Source organism: Canis lupus, chromosome 17, assembly GCF_003254725.2.
Source record: "Canis lupus dingo isolate Sandy chromosome 17, ASM325472v2, whole genome shotgun sequence".
NCBI classification, from domain to species: Eukaryota; Metazoa; Chordata; class Mammalia; order Carnivora; family Canidae; genus Canis; species Canis lupus.
Window position 1 is genome coordinate 60,606,154 of NC_064259.1, and position 27,160 is coordinate 60,633,313.

Here is a 27,160-nt window from a genome sequence, read left to right on the forward strand (position 1 = left end):
GAGTGGGGTCAGGGGGGAGCGGCAGAGGGAGAGGGAGATTCTCCCCCCCCCCCACCAGCAGACTCCCCACTGAGCATGGATTCCCAACACAGGGCTCCATCCTAAGACCCCAAAATCATGAGCTGAAATCAAGAGTCTGCCACTTAACCGACTGAGCCACCCAGGTGCCCCTCACCTTTCTTGTAGCTATTAATTTTCATTGCCAAATTGCATAAAGAAGCAAGACACAGTATATGCTGTCCTAAGACACTCACCTTAAGTACATCTATTTAGATAAGTAAAAATTAAGTGAATGGAAAAGATATCCAATGAAAACAATAATTATTTGGAATGTATAGTCTACTTATAATTTCATTTAATTATTGTATAGTCAGCTTTAAGTCTACCATATTACTCTTTATTAACTATATCTTATGTTCTTTATTCCTTTTTTCCTTCTTTCCAGCCTTCTTTTTGATTAGTGGAGTATTTTTTTAGAATTTTTTTTTTTTTTAAATAATCTCCACATCCAACATGGGGCTTAAATCTACAACTTTGAGATCAAGGTCGCATGGCACTACCAACTGAGCCAGGCAGTCCCCCCAGTGGAGATTTTTTTTTTGTTTTCATTTTTGTTGTTTTTTGTTTTTTCAATATTTAATTTATTTATTCATGAGAGACACACAGGCAGAGACACAGGCAGAGGCAGGAGAAGCAGGCTCCACGCAGGAGCCTGATGTGGGACTCCATCCTGGAACTCTGGGATCACATCCTGAGCCAAAGGCAGAGGAGATGCTCAACCGCTGAGCCACCCAGGCGTCCCTGTGTGGTTTGTTTTGTTTTTGAGAGAGAGAGAGCACACAAGGAGGGGCAGAGTGAAAGAGAATCCCAAGCAGGCTCCATGCCCAGCACAGAGCCTGATGCACGGCTCGATCTCACAACCTGGAGGTGACCTGAACCAGAATCAAAGTCAGACACTCAACTGACTCAGCCACCCATGAACCCCTGGGGTATTTTTATAATGATTCTGTTTATGTCCCAATATTATATTACAGATAAACTTGTTTTATTTTATTAGTGGTTGTTTCAGGTTTATGGTATTCATCTTTAGAAGTATTACCTTTAAATAATACAGTATTACTTCTCATATAATAAAAGACTTTTACAACAGCATATATCATTTCCTTCTCTCATCATTTGTTCAGTTGTCATATATTTTACTTCCATGTGTATTATAAATTCCATGTTACTTATCATTGCTTTAAACAATTCAAGAGATTAAAAATGAGGAAAGAGTTCTTTTATATTTAACCACATATTTACCATTTCTGGTGCCCTTCATTCCTTTGTGTAAATTCAATTTCCATCTGGTCGCCTATTCCTTCTGCCTGAAGAATTTCCATTAATATTCTCATGGTACAGATTTGCTGGCAATGAATTCTCTTAGCTTTTGTTGGTCTGAAAAAGTCTTTATTTTGCATTTATGTTTGAAAGATATTTTTACCTGGTATAAGATTCTGAGTTGATGATTTTTTTTCTGTCAATACTTTAAAAATGTGACTCTGTTGTTCTGGCCTGCATAGTGTCTGACGAGAAGTGAGAGGCCTGCTTGTTTTAGTTTTTGTTCCTCTCTATGTAATGCTTTAGCCCCTTTTAGTTACCTTCAAAGTTTTTAAACTTCAAAACTAAGTCTTTCTTGGTATTTATCCTGCTTGGAGTTTCCTAAATTTTATAGATCTGTGGTTTGATATCTTACTATTTTTCAAAAATTCTCAGTATGTCATCAGATATTTCTTTTTTTTTTTTTTTAAGATTTTATTTATTCATTCATGAGAGACACAGAGAGAGAGAGAGAGAGAGGCAGAGGGAGAAGCAGGCTCCATGCAGGGAGGCCAACGTGGGACTCGATCATGGGTCTCCAGGATCATGCACTGGGCTGAAGGTGGTGCTAAACCGCTGAGCCACCGGGACTGCCCTCACCAGATATTTCTTTAGCTGTGTTCTTTTTCTCTTGTCCTTCTGAGATTCCAATTACATGTATGTTAGGCTGTTCAATATTGTCCTACAGCTTTTGGATGCTTTATTTATTTTTTCTTTTTTTCTTTTTTTGCTTTATTTTTATTACCCTGTTTTGTTTTCTTTTTTTTAATAGGATCCTATTTAATTATTTATGAGAGATACAGAGAGAGAGAGTGAGAGCAGAGACATGGGCAGAGGGAGAAGCAGGCTCCTTGCAAAGAGGCCGATGTGGAACCCAATCCCGGGGCCTGGGATCACACCCAGAGCCAAAGGCAGACACCCAACCTCTGAGCCACCCAGATGTCCCTACCCTGTTTTTTTTTAATGCAAAAATTCAGGTTTTATTTTTACTTACTCTTATGTTGGTGGGAGCTGATTTTCAGGAACTTATAGGCAAACAAGAACTTTTCTACCTCTTAGCTGAACAAAAACATGCACAATGTGGCATTATCATTAGGCAAGACATGCTTTTTTACATTTCACACAAGAATACAAATGTCCAGATTACTAAGGAAACCATCTTTAGAGGAAATGTTTAATAAGCATATTTTATTTAAATAAATCCTCCAGGAGGAAATGGGAGAATTCACTGTCTTTACTTAGAAGGCAGCTGTTAAGTAGTTATCCGTGCAGCTCACCAACATTTCTTTTTTGGAAACATCAATATTTCCACATCACAGTTCCCAAAATGACTTTAAGAGTCTTAAAATTCTGTGTCTCCTTTGGCTTGCTTCTCTTTTGATGTTCACTTCATATGATCATCTCCATCTTCATAAATTTCTTTTAGCAGGTTCATCAGTCCCTCATTAGGATCTATTTCAGTGTCATAGGAGGGCTTTTCTTTCTCTTTACATTCTTTTTCAATCTGAGTCAGATAGTCCCACTGTGTGTTTTCTGCTTTCTTTCTACATTAAAGAAGAACTGTATCTGTCCTGACTTTTTTTGAACTGCCTTCCACAGAGCTGGGTTTTAAGAGATTGTTCACTATCATGGAATAACTCTCTTCCCATTTAGATTCTTTACCAAAAGATCAAATCACTTCTCTGTGAGATGCACTTGCACATTCTCAGTGGGGACTTGAACTCCAGTTAAGGTAATTTAATTTTCACAAATTTATCTGATTGATCCTATCTGTAATTACTGATTTTCACTGTATATCCTGTTGTAATGGGAGCAACCATAGCAGCTGGCTTTTCATTGTCAAAAAGTTCTGCCTTTCTCTGTGATTTCTGCTGCATCTTGTTCTTGATTTCTATCTTGATCTTGGATTTTTCAGCTTTAAGGGCATCACATACTCTTTTTCTATTGGCCTTTTCTAGAAGTACCTTCACCTCTTCTAGATCTTTCTGTAGCTCTTCCAAAGCTGAAGCCATGATTGAGCTGATCAGGCAAGGCCCAAGCTGCAGCCACACAGGGGAGAGAACTGTAAACACTGCACAGAATATGTTCACCCGGACATAGGCCCCAGCTGCACGAGTCACATTGCCCAAGCTTGCATGCACACCCAACCTAGCAAGACCCGGCCTGCCTCCCCCCAGGCCTATTACCCTATTTTCAAGTTCACTGATTATTTCCTCAGCTATGTCTAATCTACTGTTGAACTTGTCAGAAAAATCCTTCAGTTCTGATGTTGAGTTTTTTACTTCTATCATTTCCTTTGAAATTCTCCATCTATTTATACATGTTGTCTGCTTTTTCCATTAGATCTTCTAATGTATGAATCATGGTTATTTTAAGGTCCCTGTCTGATGGATTTGACACCTATCTCTGAGATTGCCTGTCTCTTGACATAAGTGGGGTTTTTTTGTCTTCCTTTTTTGTCCTATAAAATATGAATGAGTTCCAGGCATCATGTGTAGAAAAGTAGAGACTGAAGTAAATAGTATTTGAACCCAAAAATATGCATATGTCTTCTGTTAGGGGATTGAGTCAGTAGGTTCAATTTGGGTATTGTTTGGCTTTTGGTACCTTTATTGTGCCATAGGCTTCAAATCCCTTTAATAATAGGCTGCTTTGTGCTTAGAGTAGGAGCTGGGATTAGAGGCTCTGTTTTTCTGTGTTCTGCTCACCTTTCCCTCCCAGCTTTTAGCCACGCCTGCATGCCTGCACCACAGACAAGTTCTCTCCGTCTTTGCCTCTCCATCACTGGTGGACTGTTCTTGCTTTTTATTTAGACCAGATTTGTAGTAGGGGTTCTCTGTTGTCTGGGCCAGCTTCCATTTTAGACAGGTCTACAGATACTCTCTGCCTATGTCTTGGGAGTGAGGCTTTTTTCATTTTTCTGCCCTTCTTCCTTATCACAGTGAAACTCTGCTGTGTGTCTGTGGTTAGTCTTGGAATTGTTGCTTGTCCCTCCCCAGCTATAGCAGACCTCTACTTAGTATCAATATAGGAACTTGGGCCTACAATAATTTCCTGCCTCTCACCAGGAGTAAGGAGTAGAGGGGTTTTGCTTTACTTTTTTCCAGAAGCAATGGATCTTTGCCAGTTGCCCTCTGTATGAAAAGATTTGCTGCCCATCACCTTAAGACTTAAGGCTTTTGCTTAATAGAAGAGAAAGGGTCTAGGGGAGATAGGGCATTGTGTCTGTCCCCCAACAATTGCCAATCACCTCTCTCATGCCTAGGCTGCCACAGTAGCCCATTTCTAATGTCCTGCTCTGTCCCTAGTCTTTATTGTGAGCACAAGAGGCCCAGGGGGAAGACTTGCACGTGCATGGGAAATCTCTTATATCTGGTGTGGGATTACTGTTCTTGCAGTTTCCTAAATCCTAGATAGAAGCAGCCAAAGATAACTGCTTGATATATTTGTCTGCTACTACTTTTATTTCTGTCTGTTCTGTTTCTATTGCCTGGAGTTTTCTCCTGCTTATAGGTCAAATTTTCATGCTTCTTTATATGTCTGATAATTTTTGATGTGATATTGGACCCTGTTAATTTAATGTTATTCTGTATTAGATTTTGTTATATTCCTTTAAAGAATCTCCCTCCCTCCCTCCCTCCCTCCCTCCCTCCCTTCCTTCCTTTCTCTCTCTCTCTCTCTCTCTCTCTCTCTCTCTCTCTCTTTCTTTCTTTCTTTTATTCTGGCATGCAGTTAAATTACTTACAGATTACTTTGATCCCTTTTCAGGTTTGTTTTTAAGCTCTTTTAGGGTGAGCATAGAGTAGCTTTTACTCCAGAGCTAATTCACCTCTACTTGTAAAGCACGACCCTTTTGAATTCTTTTGAATGCCCTGGAGATTCAAGGGAGTTCTCTTTATTCTAGCTGGAGGGAAGTCAAATGATTCCAGATGCTCTTTGAACTCCAGTAATTGTTATTTTTATAGCTCACCCTTAATAGTTCTTTGTTCAAATTACTATTTAACCAGAATTCAAGGGGATCCTATGCAGGTTTCTAGAGCTCTTGTCTCTAGCTGCCTCCTCTTGTGTATTCTGTCCTACAAATCCTACCTGCTTTGGCCTATCTGAACTCTACCTAGACTCTTTTCTCCACAACTCAGTGAAGTTGCCATAGTTTGGATGCCCCTGTCTGAGCTGCAGTGCAGGCGTTACCTCTAGACAGAAAGCCTGGGTTATGGTTAAGGCTCATCCTGTTTGTTTCTCTTTTCTCAGGGAATCACAGTTCTTAGTTGCCTGTTATCCAGTATCCAAAAATAGATGTTTCCTATGTTTTCCCCAGTTTTCTAGGTGTTTACTGTGGGAGGTTAATTCTAGATCATTCAGAATTCCCAGATTATCCTATAAAAGCAGAATATTTTTATTTATAGGTAATTCAATTTAAATTTGATTTTCAGTATTCTTGATTTTAAAAGAAATACCAATAGAACCCTGCTTCATACTATTTAGAAAAATTGATTCCAGATGGATTAAGGACTTAAGTGACAAAATAAAAAAATTAGAATCTCGTAGTAGAAAGTATAAGTGAATAGGTTATTGATTCTGGGTATAAGAATTTAATACAGAAAACAATGGCACTAAAATATTGATAAATGAGACTCCATAAAACTGAGAAATTTTTTTTAAAGATTTATTTATTTTATTTTTTAATTTTTATTTATTTATGATAGTCACACAGAGAGAGAGAGAGACAGGCAGAGACACAGGCAGAGGGAGAAGCAGGCTCCATGCACCGGGAGCCCGATGTGGGATTCGATCCTGGGTCTCCAGGATCGCGCCCTGGGCCAAAGGCAGGCGCTAAACTGCTGCGCCACCCAGGGATCCCAAAACTGAGAAATTTTTAAAAATCAAGTCACTTAATAAAGTGAGATGACAAATGATGCAGGAGAAGATACAACATACACACATGAAAAAGATTATTTCAAGAATTTATAAAGAACTCTACAAATCAATGAGAAAAGCACAAAAACTCGATGTAGTACTGGGCAACATATATGAATGTGTATTTTGCAGAAGAGGACACTTACATGACCAAATAAATATGTGAAGAGATGATCAACATGATGAGATGAAACTAGAGAAATGTAAATTAGGACCACAGTGAGAAATCTTTTCACACTCATTCCCCATTGGCAAGAATAACAGGATCTTTTTATGGTTTACTGAAAGGAGTATAAATTGATGTAACCATTTTAGCTTATAGTTTGACATTATCTCTTTAGGTTGGTTATTCACATACTTTATAACCTTGCAGTTCTACTTTGAGTATACCCAAGAGAATCTCCTACAGATGTACAGCAGGGGGCATGTGTACAATTTCATAGCAATATTTGTTCAAGATCGCAAAAATCTGGCAACAACTGAAGTGCCATCAGCGGAATAACAGAGACTTAAAAAGCAAAACAACAGGGACACCTGGGTGGCTCAGCGGTTGAGTGTCTGCCTTTGGCTCAGGGTGTGATCCGGGGTCCCAGGATCCGGTCCCACATCGGGCTTCCTGCATGGAGCCTGCTTCTCCCTCTGCCTGTGTGTCTGCCTTTCTCTCTGTGTCTCTCATGAGTGAATAAATAAAATCTTTAAATATATATATATATATATATATATATATATATATATATATATAAACAAAACAACAAGCTGTTATATACAACAGAATAAACCACACAGGTATGTAACATTGTGGATGAGACCAAGGGAAAAGATAATCCATGGAAGGTCTCACTCTGCATGATAACCTTTTTATAAAACTAAAATACCCCCTTTGTAAAAAATTAGTTTCAGAGGTAGAATTTAGTGATTCATCAGTTGCATATAACACGCAGTGCTCATTACATCAAGTGCCCTCCTTGTTGCCCTTCACCCAATTATCCCATCCCCCACTCCCCAGCAACCCTCTGTTTATTTCCTAGAGTTCAGTGTCTCTTATAGTTTGCCTCCCCCCCAATTTTTATCTTTATTTTTTTCTTCCCTTCCCCCATGTTCATCTGTTTTGTTTCTTAAATTCCATATAGAGTGAAATCATATGACATTTTTCTCTGACTTATTTCACTTAGCGTAATACCTTCTAGTTCCATCCATGTCTTTGCAAATGGCAAGAATTTTTTTTGTAATATTGCAGTAAAACTAAAATACCTCTTAAAAATTAAAATAAAAAAGTACAAATTTAAGAATTACATATAAATACAGGAAAGTACAATAAAAAGAAAAGCAAGAGAATGATAAACATGGTTGAGTTTGGGGGTCAGGGAAGCAGGGAGAGGGGATGATGAAGTTGGTGGAGACTATGGTTAGAAATTATCAGGGTCTTAGCTTACAGTTCACTTTTTACAAGGCCAAGAATAACTAATTAAATATCCAAATAAAGAGCTTGCCATAATGAGACTGTATTGTGAACCAAGGATTATGATTAATCCAGTTTGGTCCAAATAAAGAAAAAAAAGTAACAGAGACCATTTATAATCCTTCTTAGGGAAATACACATATGCGTGCATGTGTGCACACACAAGGAACCTAAGTTATTTAAGAGCATATTGTGGCCTTTATGCTTTTTTATTTCCAAGAAGGAGCCTTTGGGAAAAACCCCTGAGTTAAGAAATCTCCCCTGATTTACCCAGAAATCAACTAAGAGTACTGTATTTCCTTTTGCTTAATAAGCAGCTTGTGAATGGCAAATAATGTAGTCTTTTTAAAGATGAATTTTCAGCTAAAAATAAGATTAAATGGCAGGGTGGTGTTGGAAACAATTTGTTGGTCATAATGTACATTGAAGATTCATCTAGATCAATAGTAGGAACCAGGACAGCTTATATTTTACTTTTGGAAGCTGAACCTGAGTGGTGGTATTGCCATGGCCAAAATGTCGTCATGCTATTTTTTTTCCCTAATAACTTTTGCATTATATAAGGAGATACTCTTTTTGTGTTCAGTAGCACAATTCTGTTAGTTACTAGAGATTTGAGAAAATAAGAACTTTTTGAATATCAGAACCTATATAGGATGAGGCATTATCATTTAAAAGCCTTAAGAAATCTATAGGTGGGGGTTAAGGAACTAACAAAATGAAGATCTCTGATATCTGGGATTTTGGTTTTCCTACTGAATGCAGAGGAATAGAATCCAGATATTACTAGAATTGCTTTCCCTGTTACTAGGGTTGTGCTCATTGTAAGATTTTATCAGTTACAGGGCTCCTGGCTGGCTCAGTAGAGCACGAGACTTGATCTCAAGGTTGTGAATTCAAGCCCCACATTGGGCATGAAGCCTATTTAAGAAAAAGAGAAAGAAAAGAATGTATCAGTTACCATCTTCTGGCATTCATTACATAGAATTAAATCATGAGGCTAGAGAGAGAAACAGCATGGCATGAATTTTCAGCATTTACATATTAGAAATTATTTTGAAGCTGAATTTTTAAAAATTATTTATTTATTCATGAGAGAGACCGAAAGAGAGGCAGAGACATAGGTAGAGGGAGAAGCAGGCTCCATGCAGGGAGCCCGATGTGGGACTCTATCCCAGGACTCCAGGATCACGCCCTGAGTCGAAGGCAGACAATTAACAGCTAAGCCACCGAGGCATCCCATAAATTTTGAATCTTAGACTTGCAGAATCCAGAGAAACAAGATTAGACCACTGATGGATGAGTTTTACACTTTCCCCACCTATACTATACGTCATGCCATTTTCCTTTTGGGTTCTTACTAAGCAAAGAGGAACTCAAGAGGACTGAAACTTGTTGATGGCACTAGGAGCGGTGCTGAGCATGCTGGGTGCAGCTTGTGGGCTGCCTCCCAGCTCAACACGTCCTGCCTGCCCTCCCCAGGAGCCTGAGGGCAGGTGCTGTCTGGACTCTGTGCACAGGCTCTACTCTGCTCTCCATGTGTATATTCACAGACAAACATGAATGGGTAGCAACAGATAATGGTATTGGAAGGGTGAGATTCAGCAGTTTTGCACAGAAAACTCTGGTAGATGTTGTTTAATGTAGTCTTAACCTGAAATTGGGACAAAATTGAACAAATGATGAGTTTGGTGCTTTGGAAAGTGGAAACTGCTAGTGAACTCTATTCTCTATCAGGAGAAGCAACTGAAATTAATGAAACTCTTGCAGAAAACCCAGTACTTGTCAACATACCCTTTTATGAAGAAGATTGGGTGGTCAAGATAATACTCAGTAATCTTTAAGAATTGGATGAATTAATGAGTGAAGAAGCATATGAGAAATACATAAAATCTATTAGCAGTGAAAATGGTACCCCTAAACAAACTAGTATGAAACAAAAAAAAAAAAAAAAAAGAAATTTGTTGCTTCAGACAGCTGGCATTGTAGTGTGAACACCCCAACTTTTGAAGTCTTATAGGATATAGTCAGATCAGAAAGTGACCAGTGATCATTAAATTCAGTGTACTGTCACAAGCTAGAATAACTTCATCTATTCCATTTATAAGCCAGCCAGTCTTAGGGTTTAAATTAAGGTGGAAGCACCCAGGTGGCTCAGTGGTTGAGCATCTGTCTTTGGCTCAGATCGTGATCCTGGGGTCCTGAGCTGGAGTCCCACATCAGGCTCCCTGTGGGGAGCTTGCTTCTCCCTCTGCCTGTGTCTCTGCCTCTCTGTGTCTCTCACGAATAAATAAATAAAATCTTTTTTTAAAAAAATGCAAGTGGAAAGATCCCAGAATGCATTAAGTGAATCAGTCTTTTTTTTGTTTTGTTTTGTTTTGTTTTGTTTTGTTTTTGGCAAATGAGTGTGTCCAAACCAGGGAAATAGGAATACTAATAGATCTTGGTTAATTTTAAGGACCAGTGAAGAACAATGCAGTCTCTGTTGGTACCTATTTTAGTATGTTTTTCATTTGCTAAGCACAGTTAATTTAAAAATGGTTTGGCTCCTGTGGAAGCCATTCCTATTTACATCAAAGTACTACAGAATTGTCAGATGCCTGGGTGGCTCAGTCGGTTGGGCATCTGCCTTTGGCTCGGGTCATGATCTTGAGGTCCTGGGATCAAGCCCCAGTTGAGCTCCATGCTCACTGGGGAGTCTGCTTCTTCCTCTCTCTCTGTGTGCTCTTTCTCTCTGTGTCAAATAAATAAGTAAATCTTAAAAAAAAAAAAAAAAAGACTATCAGGGCATACTATTTATATTTCTGTACCCTTTGATGTCACATTTAAATTGAGAGTGGTGAGGACTTAAGTGAAAGTCTATTTGATGTTACTCTTCTCACTTTATAAGAAGTTGAAAGTTGAATCTTTTCAGGTTTCTTGTTGAAATTATCACAAAGGCCTCTCAGGCCGTAGGGTTCTTTTTGCCCTAAGGAAATGTTTTACTGGACTTGAGATCACTCATGTGATCACCTTTGAAGAAATGCAGTCATAGTCTTCATGTGCATCATCAAAGACTTAACTCTACTCTTCTTTGGAAAAAGACATTGAGGAATATCTTTGAACCGAAGTGTCATTAACTAGTTTTACCTCCCTCCCTTCCTTCCTAGTATGAGGAACTCAGGCTGATATATATCACCCTTAGTGTTATAGACTTCTTTTTAAGCAAAGGAATGACGCTGTTATTGAGAAATTTGGATAGCTTAGTTTGAGAAGGAAGTATACAAGACCAGGTTGACTGAATAAGACTTTCTAAGACTTCCGGCCCTGAAGAGAACTGTGGTATTGTTCTAAGGGGAATGCTCTTCTTCATTTTATGCATTTGTACCTCAGGAGGCAGTGATTGGAGTGCTTCATAATATATGTGATCCATGACAATGACAACTTTGAGTGATAATCACAGGAAGAAAGCTCATTGATCAGGATCATACTCCTCTCTGGAGACTGTTGCATAGTGATTAGAGGCTCTGCTTTTAATTGAGGAAGGAATCATAGGTGGGGTATTAGGGGAGAGGAGTCTTGAATGAATAAATTATTTTATGTTTGCATTTAATTCATGCTTCCTAAATCACAGAAGCATGGGAAAGATAACTTCTTGAGCTTTGAAGGAAAGGCTTTGGCCTATGCATTCTCGGTGATTAACTCTTGATTCCATGAGTAGATGATCTGTTTTTTGCACATTTGAAATTTGGAATGACTTTTGCAAAACCAGTAAATATGATTAGGGGCCAGTTTTTCCATCTCTGCCTCATTTGTATGTTCTAAGAATACAGAGGAATTATTAGATGTTTTTGGATTGCACATTCTCTCCCTTTCCTTTATGAGGGTACATATTCAAGAATTTCACGTATATCCGTTTATTTCTTCATCAAATATTTCCTGAGTGTCTGCTATGTTCCACACCCTGTTCTGGAAGCTTGGCATGTATCTATGAACAATAGACAAAAATCTCTAACCATTTCTTCATGAGGATTATTAATTCTTTGTAATTACAAGGTGGTCCTTAAAATACGTTTATTCTTCAACTTTTTGTTAACCCTGTTTTAATGATGGAAGGAAGAACAAAACTAAAGATATCTGACTTCAGGAAAGGAGTTTTTTTTTTAAGATTTTATTTATTTATTCATGATAGTCACAGAGAGAGAGAGAGAGAGAGAGAGAGAGAGAGAGAGAGAGGCAGAGACATAGGCAGAGGGAGAAGCAGGCTCCATGCAGGGAGCTCAATGTGGGATTTGATCCCGGGTCTCCAGGATCGCGCCCTGGGCCAAAGGCAGGCGCTAAACTGCTGCACCACCCAGGGATCCCAGGAAAGGAGTTTTTGCAACAAAGACACTTTGCTAACAAAATACTACTGTTACTTAGATCATTTTTAGACCTTCCTCTGGATGTTTGGGCTACACACAAGTATCAGTCACATTGCTTTATAGTACGTCCTCACTAATAAAAGTCCACTCATAAAAGCTGATAATTGCCTTTGAAGATATTTAAAACAATGTATCGGAGGTGATTTTAATAGCAAAAATAAGATTATGGGCCACTTGAAAGGAGTAGCACTCTTTTGTACATATATCATTTCTGGCATGTTAATTAAAAGTTAGCCTTATTTTACAATGACCTTGAACACATTGTCTGTTAAGTACATAGCAGAATATACCTCACCAGTTACCGGTCTGTGTTTTATTTTAGATGATTCTGTGATTTAATTTGTAGTAAGTAGGCTTTTTCTTTTCTTTTCTTTTCTTTTCTTTTCTTTTTTTTTTTTTTTGTTCTTTCCCCTCACCAGGTATACAATGTTTATATGGCAGGGAGGCAGCTGTGTTCTAAGCGGTACCGGGAGTTTGCCATCCTACATCAGAACCTGAAGAGAGAGTTTGCCAACTTTACATTTCCCCGACTTCCAGGGAAGTGGCCATTTTCTTTATCAGAACAGCAACTAGATGCCCGACGTCGGGGGTTGGAGGAATATCTAGAAAAAGGTAAGCTGGCTACTAAACTCTACTATTTTAAATAGACATAGAGTCTAGGTATGTGTTGCAACTCCTAAACTTCGTAGCTAAATTTCCTGAAACTCAGTAGTGAAAGCCAATCACATATCTGACCATCGGTGTTGAATGATCTGAGCTTTGAAGCCAAGACTGAAATGTCCAGTACAAGGATTAATAGCCTATTTCACTGACTTGTTGAGCACTTAACAACAACAGAAAAATGTGTAGTTTTTGGTGCATTAGGGACCTAATTATTTATAGGTTATATTATTTGCCAGCAGACACATACAGACTCATCAACATGCTAAATTGATGGGAACTAAGTGGGCAGTATTTAAAACATTTTTATTAAAATGATTCTCAGTTCACTAGCCTATCCTACTTGAAAACTCGTTTTTCATCCTACAGGTGCCAAGTTGTAAGTAACCTAAGGTCCCATTGATATAAGCAGGTTATAGGTTGAAGTATTGAAACTCACTTGTTATCTTAGGACTTCCAGATAGTACATCAGAAGTCTGGAATGTGGATGCTGAAACATTTGCTTATCTGAAAGGCAAGGAGAAATGACCCAGATTTCCAGAATAAGATAGTCCATTTTGTGGCTCAGAGAAGAGATCTTGCTTCACTATATTACAGAGTCATTTAATTTGTCATCTGTGCAGTAGGCTTTTCTTTAAAATACTAATTTAATAGAATAATGGTCCTTTGTGATATTTATTATGTCCTTGTATAAGAACTAATTGACCTGGTTGAATTTTTTTTTTAAAGATTTTATTTATTTATTTGGGAAAGAGGGAGCATGAGTGGGGGGAGGAGAGAGGGAGAAGGAGACTCCCTGCTGAGCAGGGAGCCCAATGCGGGACTCTGTCCTGGGGACCCGAGCCAAAGATGCTCAACTGACTGAGCCACCCAGGTGCCCCTGAATTTTTTTTTAAACTTTAGTAGAGAGCCTTATCCCTGAAGAAAAACTATTTACCCTGTAGAAGGTAGTAAGACTTTATCTGTTTTTAGCTTTCTTCTAACATGGGTTGGCCTCTAAACATACTCCTTGAGAAATGAAAAAGGATATAAATTTTTAAATAAAATGAAGTAAAATCATCAGTATAACTCAATATCCACATGAGAGTGTCAGGAAATTAATTTTCTTAAATTTAAACAATTACCTACTTTCCTTCCTTCCTGTTTCCTTCCTTCCTTCCTTCCTGTTGTTTTGAAGCTAAAGTTAGTGAGGTGAGAAGATGTGCTGAGCTTAGTGCTTAATTACCCATCCATTTTTTTTCCAAAGTAGTTCTAACTGCTTATGGTTCTCTGACTGTCCCGGTTCCTAAGCCAAGTAGACATTTTTCCTTTTGTATTTTAGTTTTGTGTTTGCTTTATTACTTTTTTAAAATATTTTATTTATTCATGAGAGACCACAGAGAGAGAGAGAGGCAGAGACACAGGCAGAGGAAGAAGCAGGTTCCATCCAGGGAACCCGATGTGGGATTCGATCCCAGGACTCCGGGATCACGCCCTGGGCTGAAGGCAGGGCGCTAAACTGCTAAGCCACCCAGGCATCCCTGCTTTATTCCTAATTGACCTTACCCTTGCTCTATTGTCTGATTTGTTCTTAATTCACATGAGATCACAAAGTTAGATTTACTCTAACGTTGTTTTTTGGGGGTGACTTCCTTTGGCTATGTTTAATATTTTTAGGAAGCTTGGGGATCCCTGGGTGGCTCGGTGGTTTGGCATCTGCCTTTGGCCCAGGGCGCGATCCTGGAGTCCCGGGATCGAGTCCCGCATCGGGCTCCCGGCATGGAGCCTGCTTCTCCCTCTGCCTGTGTCTCTGCCTCTCTCTCTCTCTCTCTGTGTGTCTATCATAAGTAAATAAATAAATCTTTAAAAAATATTTTTAGGAAGCTTCATCTTTAAACATCCTCTTATTCCCCTCTTCTAGTTCATATTTATAAGAATGTTTGTTGTGCCTTAACATGTCATATGTCAGGAATGGCATACCACCTCTGCATTGCCTGCTACTAATGATTTACACTTAAACCTTGATATGTTCTTGACTTTAAAGTCTTGATTTTAGGGCCTCATGCCAGATTCTATTTTTATTTTCTACAGTGTGCTCAATACGAGTCATTGGTGAGAGTGACATCATGCAGGAATTCCTATCAGAATCCGATGAGGTAAGTCCCTTCAGTGACTGTTTATCCTTTGGTTCCATGTGCAGGAAAATAAGATCAATTATAGATGGAATTGCCATAAATTCCCCATATGACTGTTTTTTCAACTTTCCCTTTCTTCTGTATCTTGCTTGTCTTTCAAGACCAATGCTAGGTTCACCTTTTCTTTGAAGCCTTCTCTGATACTCAAGTCATTGGTTTTCCATTCCACCAAGAACTTATATAGTCAGGACTACTCAATCATCACTTTGTTGCTCTCTCATTCTCTAATTTTTTATACATTTAATCAAATTATCACTTTATATTTTTAGTTCACTATACTGTGAATTACCTATAGATAAGAGCTAAGTCTTTTTTTTTTTCAGTCTTCAGGTAGAATTGACAAATAAGAGTTATCTATATTGGGCAGCCTAGGTGGCTCAGCGGTTTAGTGCTGCCTTCAGCCCATGATGTGATCTTGGAGACAGGGGATCAAGTCCCATATCGGGCTCTCTGCATGGAGCCTGCTTCTCCCTCTGCCTCTGTCTCTCTCTCTCTCTCTATGTGTGTGTGTGTGTGTGTGTCTCTCATGAATAAATAAATTAAAAATCTTAAAAAAAATCATCTATAAAATGAGGCATACAACTTGGTGTTGTATATATATACATTGTATGATATATGTATACATTGTGAAAGATCACCACAATCATGCTAGTGAACATATCCATTACCTCATAGTTACTGTTTTTCTTTCTTTCTTTTCTGTGTGTGTGTGTGTGTGTGTGTGTGTGTGTCTGTCTGTGTCTGGTGAGAACACTTAAGATCTACCCTCCTAGCAAAATTCAAGTGTATAGTATAGTATTGTTAACTTTGGTCACTGTGCTCTTATACATTAGACTCAAGAACAAGAGCTAAATCTTGGTCATCTTTATATTCCCAATGCCTTACCACAATGACAAGCATATTGTAGGTGCTTAATAAATATTTATTAGGTAAAAGAATGAATATGTAATGCTGCTATATTAAATAATGTGTAATCTGCTAATTAGTTTATATGTATATGTCTTATTTTCCCAGCTAGATTATAAGTTTCTTGCAGACAAGGGTATATAATGAGTAATGCTTAGGACAACTAATCTAGGTTTTAGATGATAAAAATTTTTTAAGTGGTAAATGAAGATGGACTTGCTCTTAAATAGTTGTTTCTTGCTAATAAAACTTAGAAGGTCAAAAATCCGTTAGAAGAAGGGCACCTGGATGGGTCATTTGGTTAAGCATCCAACTCTTGACCTCAGCTCAGGTCTTTTTTTTTTTTTTTTTTTTTTCCAGCTCAGGTCTTGTTCTCAGAGTCATGAGTTCAAGCCCCAAATTGGGCTCTATGCTGGGCATGGAGCCTACTTAATAGAAGTCTGGGGGATGCCTGAGTGAGTCAGTCATTTAAGTGTCTGCCTTTGGCTCAGATCATGATCCTAACTCAGTAGGGAGTCTGCTTCTCCCTCTCTCTCTCTGCCTGCTTGTGTTTTCTCTCCGTCAAATAAATAAAATCTTTAAAAAAAAAATCTGTTAATCATCAAAAGCAATAAGAAAGAAGGATCTTTTGAAATTTTTAAAAATTTTGTATTTATTTATGATAGTCACACACAGAGAGAGAGAAGCAGAGACATAGGCAGAGGGAGAAGCAGGCTCCATGCACCGGGAGCCCGACGTGGGATTTGATCCCGGGTCTCCAGGATCACGCCCCGGGCCAAAGGCAGGCACTAATCCGCTGCGCCACCCAGGGATCCCAGGATCTTTTGAATTAAGGGATAAGACTTGTTTACTCTTCCCTGGAAGAAAATTGGGCGTTACATTAACTCAGATTTCCTGCATTTCATCAATTTTTCCTGTCAGAGGTGTCATGATGACTTCAGGGTTCAGAAAGGAGCTTGGGATACTACTTGAACCAGTTTAGCATGCCTAACCATTTAAACCCAGAGAATATTTGTCAAAACTACTGCTTTCAGTTGTATCCTTTTCTCATTTGCAAGTTCCCAGTGTTTGGAAGTAAGTCAAAAATCTCTCCCTGGGTGTTTGACCTAAACTGCTTTACACAAGTGTTCTGTTTTAAAATGTGAACACGGGCAGCCCCAGTGGCGCAGCAGTTTGGCGCCGCCTGCAGCCTGGGGTGTGATCCTGAAGACCAGGGATCAAGTCCCACGTCAGGATCCCTGCATGGAGCCTGCTTCTCCCTCTGCCTGTGTCTCTGCCTCTCTCTCTCTGTGTCTATGAATAAATAAATAAAATCTTAAATAAATAAATAAAATGTGAACACATTGGCTTTAACATTTCTTTCCTCCCTCTTCTTAAAGGTTAACAACGTCTGCTGTAGCCTGAAATCAGCTTTTTGATTTATAAAATATATTGACTTTAATTCCCCCCCCCCTTTTTTTTCCCCCCTTTTCATTGGAACATGTTTAGATTATTGCTTAGCTAGCATGTTACAAGGAGAATGAGGATATGCTGGCTCATAAATTCTGTCTCTCTATCTTTTCCCCCAGAACTACAATGGTGTCTCCGATGTAGAGCTGAGAGTAGCACTACCAGATGGAACGACTGTTACGGTCAGGGTTAAAAAGAACAGTACTACAGACCAAGTATACCAGGTAAATTAGACTTGAACAAGTAGACTCATCATTAGATGGCTTAAAGCTACGGAAGATGGATTACATGAGTTAGTACATACAAAATGCTTAGACTGACATGTAATAAGTTTATTAAATGTTAGCTACTATCAGTGATGTTATTATTAATGTGAAAGTATTTTGCTCTCCTTGAAAGAAAGGTACAGTATATATCCTGGGCCAGAGTGGTTGTGATTAGCCCTCATTTTAATTGTAAAAAGTTTTAACATACATGAAAACAGAACAGAACCTCCATTTTTGCATCATTCATATTTAATTATCATCAAGATTTTGCCACATTTGCATTATATCTTCTTTTTTCCTTTTCCTTTGTTTAAATATTTTAAAGCAGGTTCCATTTTTATTGGGCCTGTGTATATTTCAGTATAAATCTCTAAAAAAATAAGGACATTCTTATATAAACACAAAGCCATGATCAGACCTAAAAAATTGACAGTAGCCCGGGTGGCTCAGCGGTTTAGTGCTGCCTTCAGCCCAGGATGGGATCCTGGAGATCCGGGATCGAGTCCCACGTCGGGCTCCCTGCATGGAGCCTGCTTCTCCCTCTGCCTGTGTCTCTGCCTGTCTCTCTCACTCTCTCTCTCTGTCTCTCATGAATAAATAAATAAAATCTTAAAAAAAAATTTAATAGTATTTCCTTGGCATTAACTAATCCATTGTCAAATTTTCCCAGCTGTCTGAAAATGATTTTTTATAGTTAATTTGTTAAAATCTAAATCTAAACAAGGCTTGGTTTTTATGTTTGTTTTAATATAAAGTAATCTCCCTTCTCTTCCCCAGCTTTTTATTTCCATGTTATTGGTTTGTTGTGGAAACTAGGTCTGTGTTGCACAATGTCACACATTCTGAATGTATCTATTTCTCTTATCTATGTCATTTAATACGTCCATCTTCTTACATTTTGCATAAATGGAAATTTGCTCTAGAGGCTCGATTAGATTCAAATTCAGTTTTTTTTAATAGACTACTTCATAATTGGTGATATATATGTACATCCTATTGCTTCTCAACAGGAGATATCCCACTTTTAATGATTCTAAGATTAATCAGTGGGTTTAGGTGGTGATAACATGGACTCTTGATTGTAAAATTCCCCATTTATCTGTAATCAGGTGAGTGTATCATTGATGGTTGCTGCCTTAACCAGTGATTTCATTAAGGGTTGCAAAATACTGATTGTCTAATTCTGTCATTTATTCATATTGGTTAGGTAGAATTCTTCTGTAAAGAACTTTTCCTTACTAACTAAGACTATGTAGTTATCCAAAAATACAGTTTATAGGAAAGGGAGGATAAATATTTAATTTTCTTATTGCCAATTTCAGAGTAAAGAATTAGTGTCCTCGTTGGTTCCAGTGATGTCCAATGAGATAATTATTTTTGTTTTGTTTTATATTATTTTAATATTGTGGGTTTTTAGATATTCCATGTGATTTAATCAATAGCATATATTATCTTTGATGCTCACATTATTCCATTTTTGGCCAGTGGAAGCTCCTTCATGTCTGCTTCTGTATTTTTCTGATGCAACTTATTTGTTTGTGATATAGCATTCTTGCTTTTTGGTACAAGATGTTCTGCCCTCACCTTTGTATATTTCCCATCCTAGTTCTAGAACCAGCTACTTTACCCAAGGAGTCCTGGTTTCTTTCTTTTTAAATTTAATTTTATTTAGGGATCCCTGGCTGGCGCAGCGGTTTGGCGCCTGCCTTTGGCCCGGGGCACGATCCTGGAGACCCGGGATCGAGTCCCACGTCGGGCTCCCGGTGCATGGAGCCTGCTTCTCCCTCTGCCTGTGTCTCTGCCTCTCTCTCTCTCTCTGTGACTATCATAAATAAATAAATAAATTTTTAAAAAATTTAAATTTAATTTTATTTAAATGCAGTTAATTAACATATAATGTATTATTAGTTTCAGAGGTAGAGTTCAGTGATTCATCCATAGTTTATAACACCCAGTGCTCCCCCTACGTAATGCCCATCACCCAGTTACCCCAACCCTGTACCCCTCCCCTCCAGCAACCCTCAGTTTTTTTTTTTTTTTAAAGATTTTATTTATTTATTCGTGATAGACATAGAGAGATAGAGAGAGAGGCAGAGACACAGGCAAAGGGAGAAGCAGGCTCCATGCCAGGAGCCCGATGTGGGACTCAATCTCGGATCTCCAGGATCACACCCTGGGCCAAAGGCAGGAGCTGAACTGCTGAGCCACCCAGGGATCCCCCTCTCAGTTTGTTTCTTATGATGAAGAGTCTCTTATGGTTTGCCTCCCTCTCTGACTTGGTCTTGTTTTTCCCTCCCTTCCCCTGTGATCCTCTATTTTGTTTTTTAAATTCTGCATATGAGTGAAATCATACGATAATTGTCTTTCTCTGACTGACTTATTTAATTTAGTATAATAGTTCCATCCACAGCATTGCAAATGGTAAGATTTCATCCTGTTTGATGCTGAATACTATTCTAGTGTGTGTGTGTGTGTGTGTGTGTGTGTACACACACCACTTTTTTTTTTAAGATTGTATATATTTATTTGACAGAGATAGCGCTAGTGGGGTAGGTGGGAGAGGGAGAAGCAGGCTGCCTGTTGAGCAGGGAGCCTGACGTGGAACTTGATCAAAACCCCAAAACCCCAGGATCTTGACCTGAGTCCAAGGTAGACACCTAACCAACTGAGCCACCCAGGCACCCTCTACCACCTCTTTTTTATCCATTCATTGTCAGTGGACATATGAGCTCTTTCTATACTTTGGCTATTGTGGACATTCCTGCTATAAACATTGGGGTGCAGGTGCTCCTTTAGATCACTACATTTGTATCTTTGGGGGAAATACCCAGTAGTGCAATTGCTGGGTTGTAGGGTAGCTCTATTTTTAACTTTTTGAGGAACCTCCATACTGTTTTCCAGAGTGGCTCCACCAACTTGCATTCCCACCAGCAGTGTAAGAGAAATCCCCTTTCTCTGCATCCTCACCAACATTTGTTCTTTCCTTACTTGCTAATTTTAGCCATTCTGACTGGTGTGAGGCAGTTTCTCGATTGTGGTTTTGATTTGTACTTCCCTGATGGCAAGTGATGTGGAGTATTTTTTCACGTGTCTGTTGGTTGTTTGTATGTCTTTGAAGAAATGTCTGTTCATGTCTTCTCATTTCTTGATTGGATTTTTTGTTCTTTGGGTATTGAGTTTGATAAGTTCTTTAGAGATTTTGTATACTAGCCTGTTAGCTGATAAGACATTTGCAGATATTTTCTCCCATTCTGTTGGTTGTCTTTTGGTTTTGTCGACTTGTTTTCTTTGCTGTGCAAAAACTTTTTATCTTGATGAAGTCCCAATAGTTCATTTTTGCTTTTGTTTCCCTTGCTTTTGGAGATGTGTCTAGCAAGAAGTTGCTGCAGCAGAGGTCAAAGAGGTTGCTGCCTGTGTTCTCCTCTAGGATTTTGGTGGATTCCTATCTCACATTTAAGTCTTTCAACCATTTTGAGTTTATCTTTGTGTAGGGTGTAAGAGATTGGTCCAGTTTCATTCTTCTGCATGTGCTGTCCCATAATCCCAACAACCATTTGTTGAGGACTGTCTTTTTTCTTTTTTTTTTTTAAGGTTTTTTTTTTTTTTTTTTTTTTTAATGATAGTCAGAGAGAGAGAGAGAGAGATATTGAGAGAGAGAGGCAGAGACACAGGCAGAGAGAGAAGCAGGCTCCATGCACCGGGAGCCTGACGAGGGATTCGATCCCGGGTCTCCAGGATCGCGCCCTGGGCCAAAGGCAGGCGCCAAACCGCTCCGCCACCCAGGGATCCCTCTTTTGTCTTTTTTCTATTGGTCATTCTTTCCTGCTTTTTTGAAGATTAGTTGGCCATAGTGTTGAGGGTACATTTCTGGGTTCTCTATTCTGAGAAATTATATTTAAAGGTTATAATCTGGGTGCTGGATATAATCCTTGCTTTTAGGCCTTTTTATTTATCTTTAATCTGATTTGATTAAGACTTTCAGTGGGACTAACAGGTTTCTGGATATTAATGTTTATTTTTCCTTTGTAGCAAACAATGTTACCCGTTCATTTTTTAAAAGATTTTATTTATTTATTCCTGAGAGACACAAATAGAGAGGCAGAAACAGAGGCAGAGGGAAAAACAGGCTTGCTCCAGAGAGCCCGATGTGGGACTTGATCCCAGAACTCTGGGATCACGCCCTGAGCTGGAGGCAGACACTCAACCACCGAACCACCAAGGCGTCCCTGTTCCCCATGCATTTACTCTTGTACTGTGTACCATGGCAAAGGATATATGCAGAATGTGAGGTATTTCTGAAATTACAAAATGCTGTGATGATTGTAAGGAAAATCATATGAGTGATGCTCATATGATTGCTCATATGGTTGCTGATGTTTTGTTTTGTATTCTTTTTTACTCCCAGTATTTCTCTAACAAGGCCAATTAATTTTTTGGCACTTTTCTCCTTTCCCGGAGACTTGTAGTTATAAGCCATTTTCCAGATCTTGAAAGCATTTCAGTTTCTGTTCAGTATAGAATGATGACTTAGAATATTTATAATCTCTAGTTTCTACCTCACATTAGGGATGAACTTAGGTTTGATATGTGAGCAGATCTGGGAAGCAGGGTATAATTGTGTTTGATTTACTGAGACACTAATATTTAACAATTTTATCTTGTTCAATTAATACCTTATGTATATTGCAGTTGATCTTGAAGAAGAATTGTACTATTTTGTGTTTTTTTAATTTTGCTGTTGTTTGTAATCTCAGTTTTCATTTATTTACATAGTCTCTTTCAATTGCTTTTTGTCATATGAGCTCCTAGAAAGAAGGACTAATACTTGTTTAATATGCTCTGTTGTCCTAACATTTTGCTGTTTTCATGTAGATGTTCATGATGATAATTCTTAGGAAATGGAGGTCCCTAACCTGAGGCATGGATCATCCAAAAAATAAATGAGAATAATTTGTGAAGCATGAACAAAACTGACAAACTATTTTAAACTCAAGAACCAAAGACATAGACTTTGTATGTTAACAGACTGTATTAAATGTAGGCTACATGTGTGAGAGTGGATATTTAAGAATTTATTTTCTTCTTAAGATCTGTTCTTAAAAAAAATTTTTTTAAGATTTTTATTTATTTATTTATTTATTTATTATTTATTTATTTATTTATTTATTTATTTATTCATGAGAGACACAGAGTGAGAGAGAGGCAGAGACACAGGCAGAGGGAGAAGCAGGCTCCATGCAGGGAGCCTGATGTGGGACTCGATCCCGAGACTCCAGGATCACACCCTGGGCGGAAGGCAGGCACTAAACCCAGAGCCATCCAGGGATCCCTTAAGATCTGTTTTCATCAAGCAGATGACTTAAAAGTGTTGTTAAAAAAGACCTTTGTGGGATGAAGTCATATTTCAGAGAGGAAAGATGATATTTAAGAAGAGATTACTATCAGCTTGAATTGGAGGGGGAAACTCCTATTTAGAGATGATAGCTGTTTGGGTCAAATACAGGTATTTTTTTCCCCTTTTATTTCATATGTATGCGTGCATGAGTACATGTACACATACATACAAAGAATAGCTATCGGTCATGAATTTAGTTCATTTGAAAGTAAGATGGCAGAAGTCCTTCCTCTCCCCCAACCCCTCCGCCCCCCGCACATGCACACATCTGTCTTTTCCCACAGCATTATCTGATTTATTTACCCTGAAATGCATCTATCCTGTTTATACAATAGGCTATTGCAGCAGAGGTTGGCATGGACAGTACGACAGTGAATTACTTTGCTTTATTTGAAGTGATCAATCATTCCTTTGGTAAGTGCCAGTCGGCCAATTTTAAGTTTTGTCTGTGGGTATTTTATTCTAATACATCAGTCTGAAGCACCCAGATTGAAACTATTTGCCTAGAGAAGAAGAGCTTGCAGAAGGGGAGATCCCACTTACTAGGACTATCTCCCACAAGTGGACCAGGCAAATCCTATTAAGCCCAAGTCAAAAGGGTGTCTGATCACTGTCAATCCTTTTTCTTCTTTTATAAGTCCAACTTACTTACACCTAGTACTAAAACAGATACTTCATAGTTTTTTAAAAATCAGAGTTTCAAAATTAAGATATTTCAATGAAATAGCCAAAAAGAGGGATGTTTTGTTTAGCCACAACTTGGTTTAGTGTGCTTTTATGCTTTTTGTAGATAATTAAGAATAGCTTTTTATTTTCAGGAGTTAGAAAAAGCCTTTGCTTTAATGCATGTATTGAAGTTTCCATGTAAATAGATATTCTTTTTCTAGGAAATTTTATTGCATAGTGACAGGAAGTTTCTCATATTATTTTATAAAAACTAGAAACAGTGGTGACATTGGTTGCATTGAGATCACAAAGAGAAGGATGTCTGAGTGCTTGCTGTGAATGTTGTAGATTTCCTATAGTTTATGGGTCTTTTCCACATCATATATATATATATGGGGCTAAGTCCAGAAATAACAGATAATATTGATTGATCACACCTTCCTCATCCAGAAAGGGGGAAAGTTTGGTAGGTTTGGGTCATCTTGCCATCCCTGGTCAGGGTAGAACAAGGTCGGTTTCCTCTGAAGCAGCCATCTCATTATTCTTCATCTTCCCAACTCCCTGTGGTCTAACTAGGCAGATAGAAATGTGCAGAAGATTGCTAAACCAGGACACTTGGATTCTAATCTTATCCTTTTTTTCTAAGCTTTAGTTAAGAAATAAAATGGGAAATACTAAATCTTTTTGCAGTGTGACAAAGTCAAGTAAACATTAAGAGAAGAAAACTCTGAGCCTTTCCAAAGTGAAGTAACATAGAAATTAAACGTGGTAGTGTTTTATCCTGCTTGTGCATTGTTAGAAAGAAGAAGAAACATTAGTGGAAAGATACTTTTCTCTTTGATGAATGTCTTAGAGTTGGGGGTGGGGAATGGGAAGAGCCTTTTGGCTCTTAACAATAGAAGCAGTTCATTGAGAATTGCCACCTGAGAGACTCTGAATGAACCATAGCTGGGTGGGTAAGAGGAGAGGCTTGCTTTAAAGATGTTCAGTGGAAATTGCTGTAATTTACCAGATAATGAGTAAGATATCTTAATTGACTTTGGAATAGATGCTGTCAGCACAGTCAGCATGTTAACTGAAGGGCGTGTCATACAGGTGATAGATTTCTGTCACTTTGAGGCTCAGTTGGCCATAGTTATAGTTAGAAGGGATATATTTGGCTAGAGAAATAGTTATTTTGTGGTCCCATAGCAGAGCTCCTTGATGACTCCAAGCTGATGTTCTGGTTAAGGATAGCCTGTCATTCTTGATCTGCCTCACACAATTTGTGCTGAGCTAATTCCTTATGTATCTTTTCACTCTAGCTTTCTTTCTTTCATTCTTTTCTTTCTTTTTTTTTTTTTTTTTTTTTTTTAATGTCTTCCCTTCAGTACGTAAGCTGGCACCTAATGAATTTCCTCATAAACTCTACGTCCAGAACTACACGTCAGCAGTGCCAGGCACCTGCTTGGCCATTCGAAAGTGGCTTTTTACCACAGAAGAAGAAATCCTCCTAAATGACAATGACCTTGCTGTTACCTACTTTTTTCATCAGGTGGGTGAATTGATCTTCCTGGAAAGGCTTGATTTCTTTTTTCTGTTTATATGTAGTGAATAATTTGCCAATTCAGTGTGAATGCTTAGATAAAACTGCTTTGCCTCCTGGATCGTAGTTAAGTTGCATTTTTAAAATATTCTAACATGGGGCGACTGGTTGGCTCAGTCAATAGTATATGGTGTTGGGTTTGTATATTTGAGCCCCATGTTGGGTGTAGAGATTACTTAAAATCTTTTTTAAAAAAATATTTTACTTATTTCAGAGAGAGAACGCATGTGTACATGGAGGTGGGGAGGAGAGGCAGAGGGAGAAGCTCCCCGTTGAGCAGGGAGACCGATGTGGGACTCGATCCCAGGATCATGGGATCATGACCCAAGGCGAAGGCAGACGCTCAACCAACTGAGCCACCCAGGTGCCCAAAAATAAAATCTTTAAAAAAATAAATAAAATAAAAAATGTTCTATCCTATTTATGGAAGATAAATAAGTTTAAGAAGTAAAGATGTCCTGGAGTTAAGAATAAATTTATTAGAATGGCTCAGTGGTTGAGTGCCTCCCTTCGGCCCAGGGGTGATCCTGGAGTCCCAAGATCGAGTCCCACATTGGGCTCCCAGCATGGAGCCTGCTTCTCCCTCTGCCTGTGTCTCTGCCTCTCTCTCTTTCTCTCTCTCTGTCTCTCTGTGTCTCTCATGAATAGATAAATAAAATCTTTAAAACAATTAATTTGTTATTACTTTTTAAACAACAGGAAATGAGCATATGGCTATGTACCTATTAAAAATTTTTCATCAAAATTATACATAGAATTTAAAGCATCAAGTAGGGGATCCCTAGGTGGCGCAGCTGTTTGGCGCCTGCCTTTGGCCCAGGGCGCGATCCTGGAGACCCGGGATCGAATCCCACATTGGGCTCCCAGTGCATGGAGCCTGCTTCTCCCTCTGCCTGTGTCTCTGCCTCTTTCTCTCTCTCTGTGACTATCATAAAATAAATAAATAAGAAAGAAAGAAAGAAAGAAAGAAAGAAGAAAGAAAGAAAGAAAGAAAGCATCAAGTAGTTCTACACAGGTTATTATGTATTAGTTACTCCACTTATCTTTATCTCCCCTCCCCTTAGGCAAACATTTTTCACCTCCCTTAGCTTTTGTTTGTTGTTTGTTTTATATTTATTTCCATGTCTCTGTTATAATTTGGTTATATTGCTCCTACTTGAATTTTCAGATTCAAGCAGTATCTCTTAATTTCCCACTATCAAAGATGTACTCTAGCTCCATTTCCTTCTCCTTTCCCACTACATACCATACCCATACTGAAGTGTATTTTGCTAGATCATAGAGCTAGAACGTTGAACTAGTTTCTTGACTTCAACTCTGAATTTATTCTATTATGTAAATATTTTCCCTTAAAAAGGCTATGGGGAATGATTTCTACCTTACCAGTCTTCTGGTAAAAGTTCAAGTGGCCCCTGCCTAGTGCTTGCAAAAGTTGTCCTTGTAGTAAATCACTGCAATTGGATTCTGAAATGCCCTGGACAAATGATTCCATTTGTTCTTTCCCTTCCTTTTTTCTCTCTCCTACAGAGGAGTTTTCCCTTCTATTAGAATTCAAAAGTTTTTCTTGGGATAGAGTGAGGTGGGGAAGGGGATGTAGCTAAGTCAGGAGTAGTTTAGAATTAACATATTATATCTAGGTACCTTCATGCCTATATCAAGTCCTGTTGGGGATTTTTGTTCTTGTGCAATCTCAGATTTATTGACTCTCTTCCAATTGCTGCCACCCTACACTTCATACTTAAAGCACCATAGCATCATCAGTCTCCCTTATTTTATTCTCTTTATAGCTTGATTCATTTGGCACTCATGTATAAATCAGTCTGTCTTTTAAAAATAACACAAGTTTTTATTGCTTATTTTACCTCTAGTAGTCCTTAGTGCTATCCTTAAGTCTAAATTTCTGTGCCTGTTTTCTGGGATC

General features: G+C 38.5%; 1 protein-coding gene and 1 pseudogene across 2 annotated transcripts in view; one reads left to right on the forward strand and one right to left on the reverse strand.

The window, feature by feature from the left end:
• SNX27 (sorting nexin 27) overlaps positions 1-27,160 on the forward strand; it is a 73,850-nt gene that overhangs the window by 33,467 nt on the left and 13,223 nt on the right. For both annotated transcript variants that reach the window (XM_025452992.3, XM_025452993.3), the window contains exons 3-7: positions 12,558-12,750; positions 14,869-14,933; positions 17,447-17,551; positions 23,324-23,402; positions 25,025-25,188. In XM_025452992.3, coding sequence (XP_025308777.1) covers positions 12,558-12,750; positions 14,869-14,933; positions 17,447-17,551; positions 23,324-23,402; positions 25,025-25,188 — 606 coding nt within the window. The remainder of the gene's footprint in view (positions 1-12,557; positions 12,751-14,868; positions 14,934-17,446; positions 17,552-23,323; positions 23,403-25,024; positions 25,189-27,160) is intronic.
• On the reverse strand, positions 2,657-3,371 carry LOC112663957 (calcyclin-binding protein-like; annotated as a pseudogene).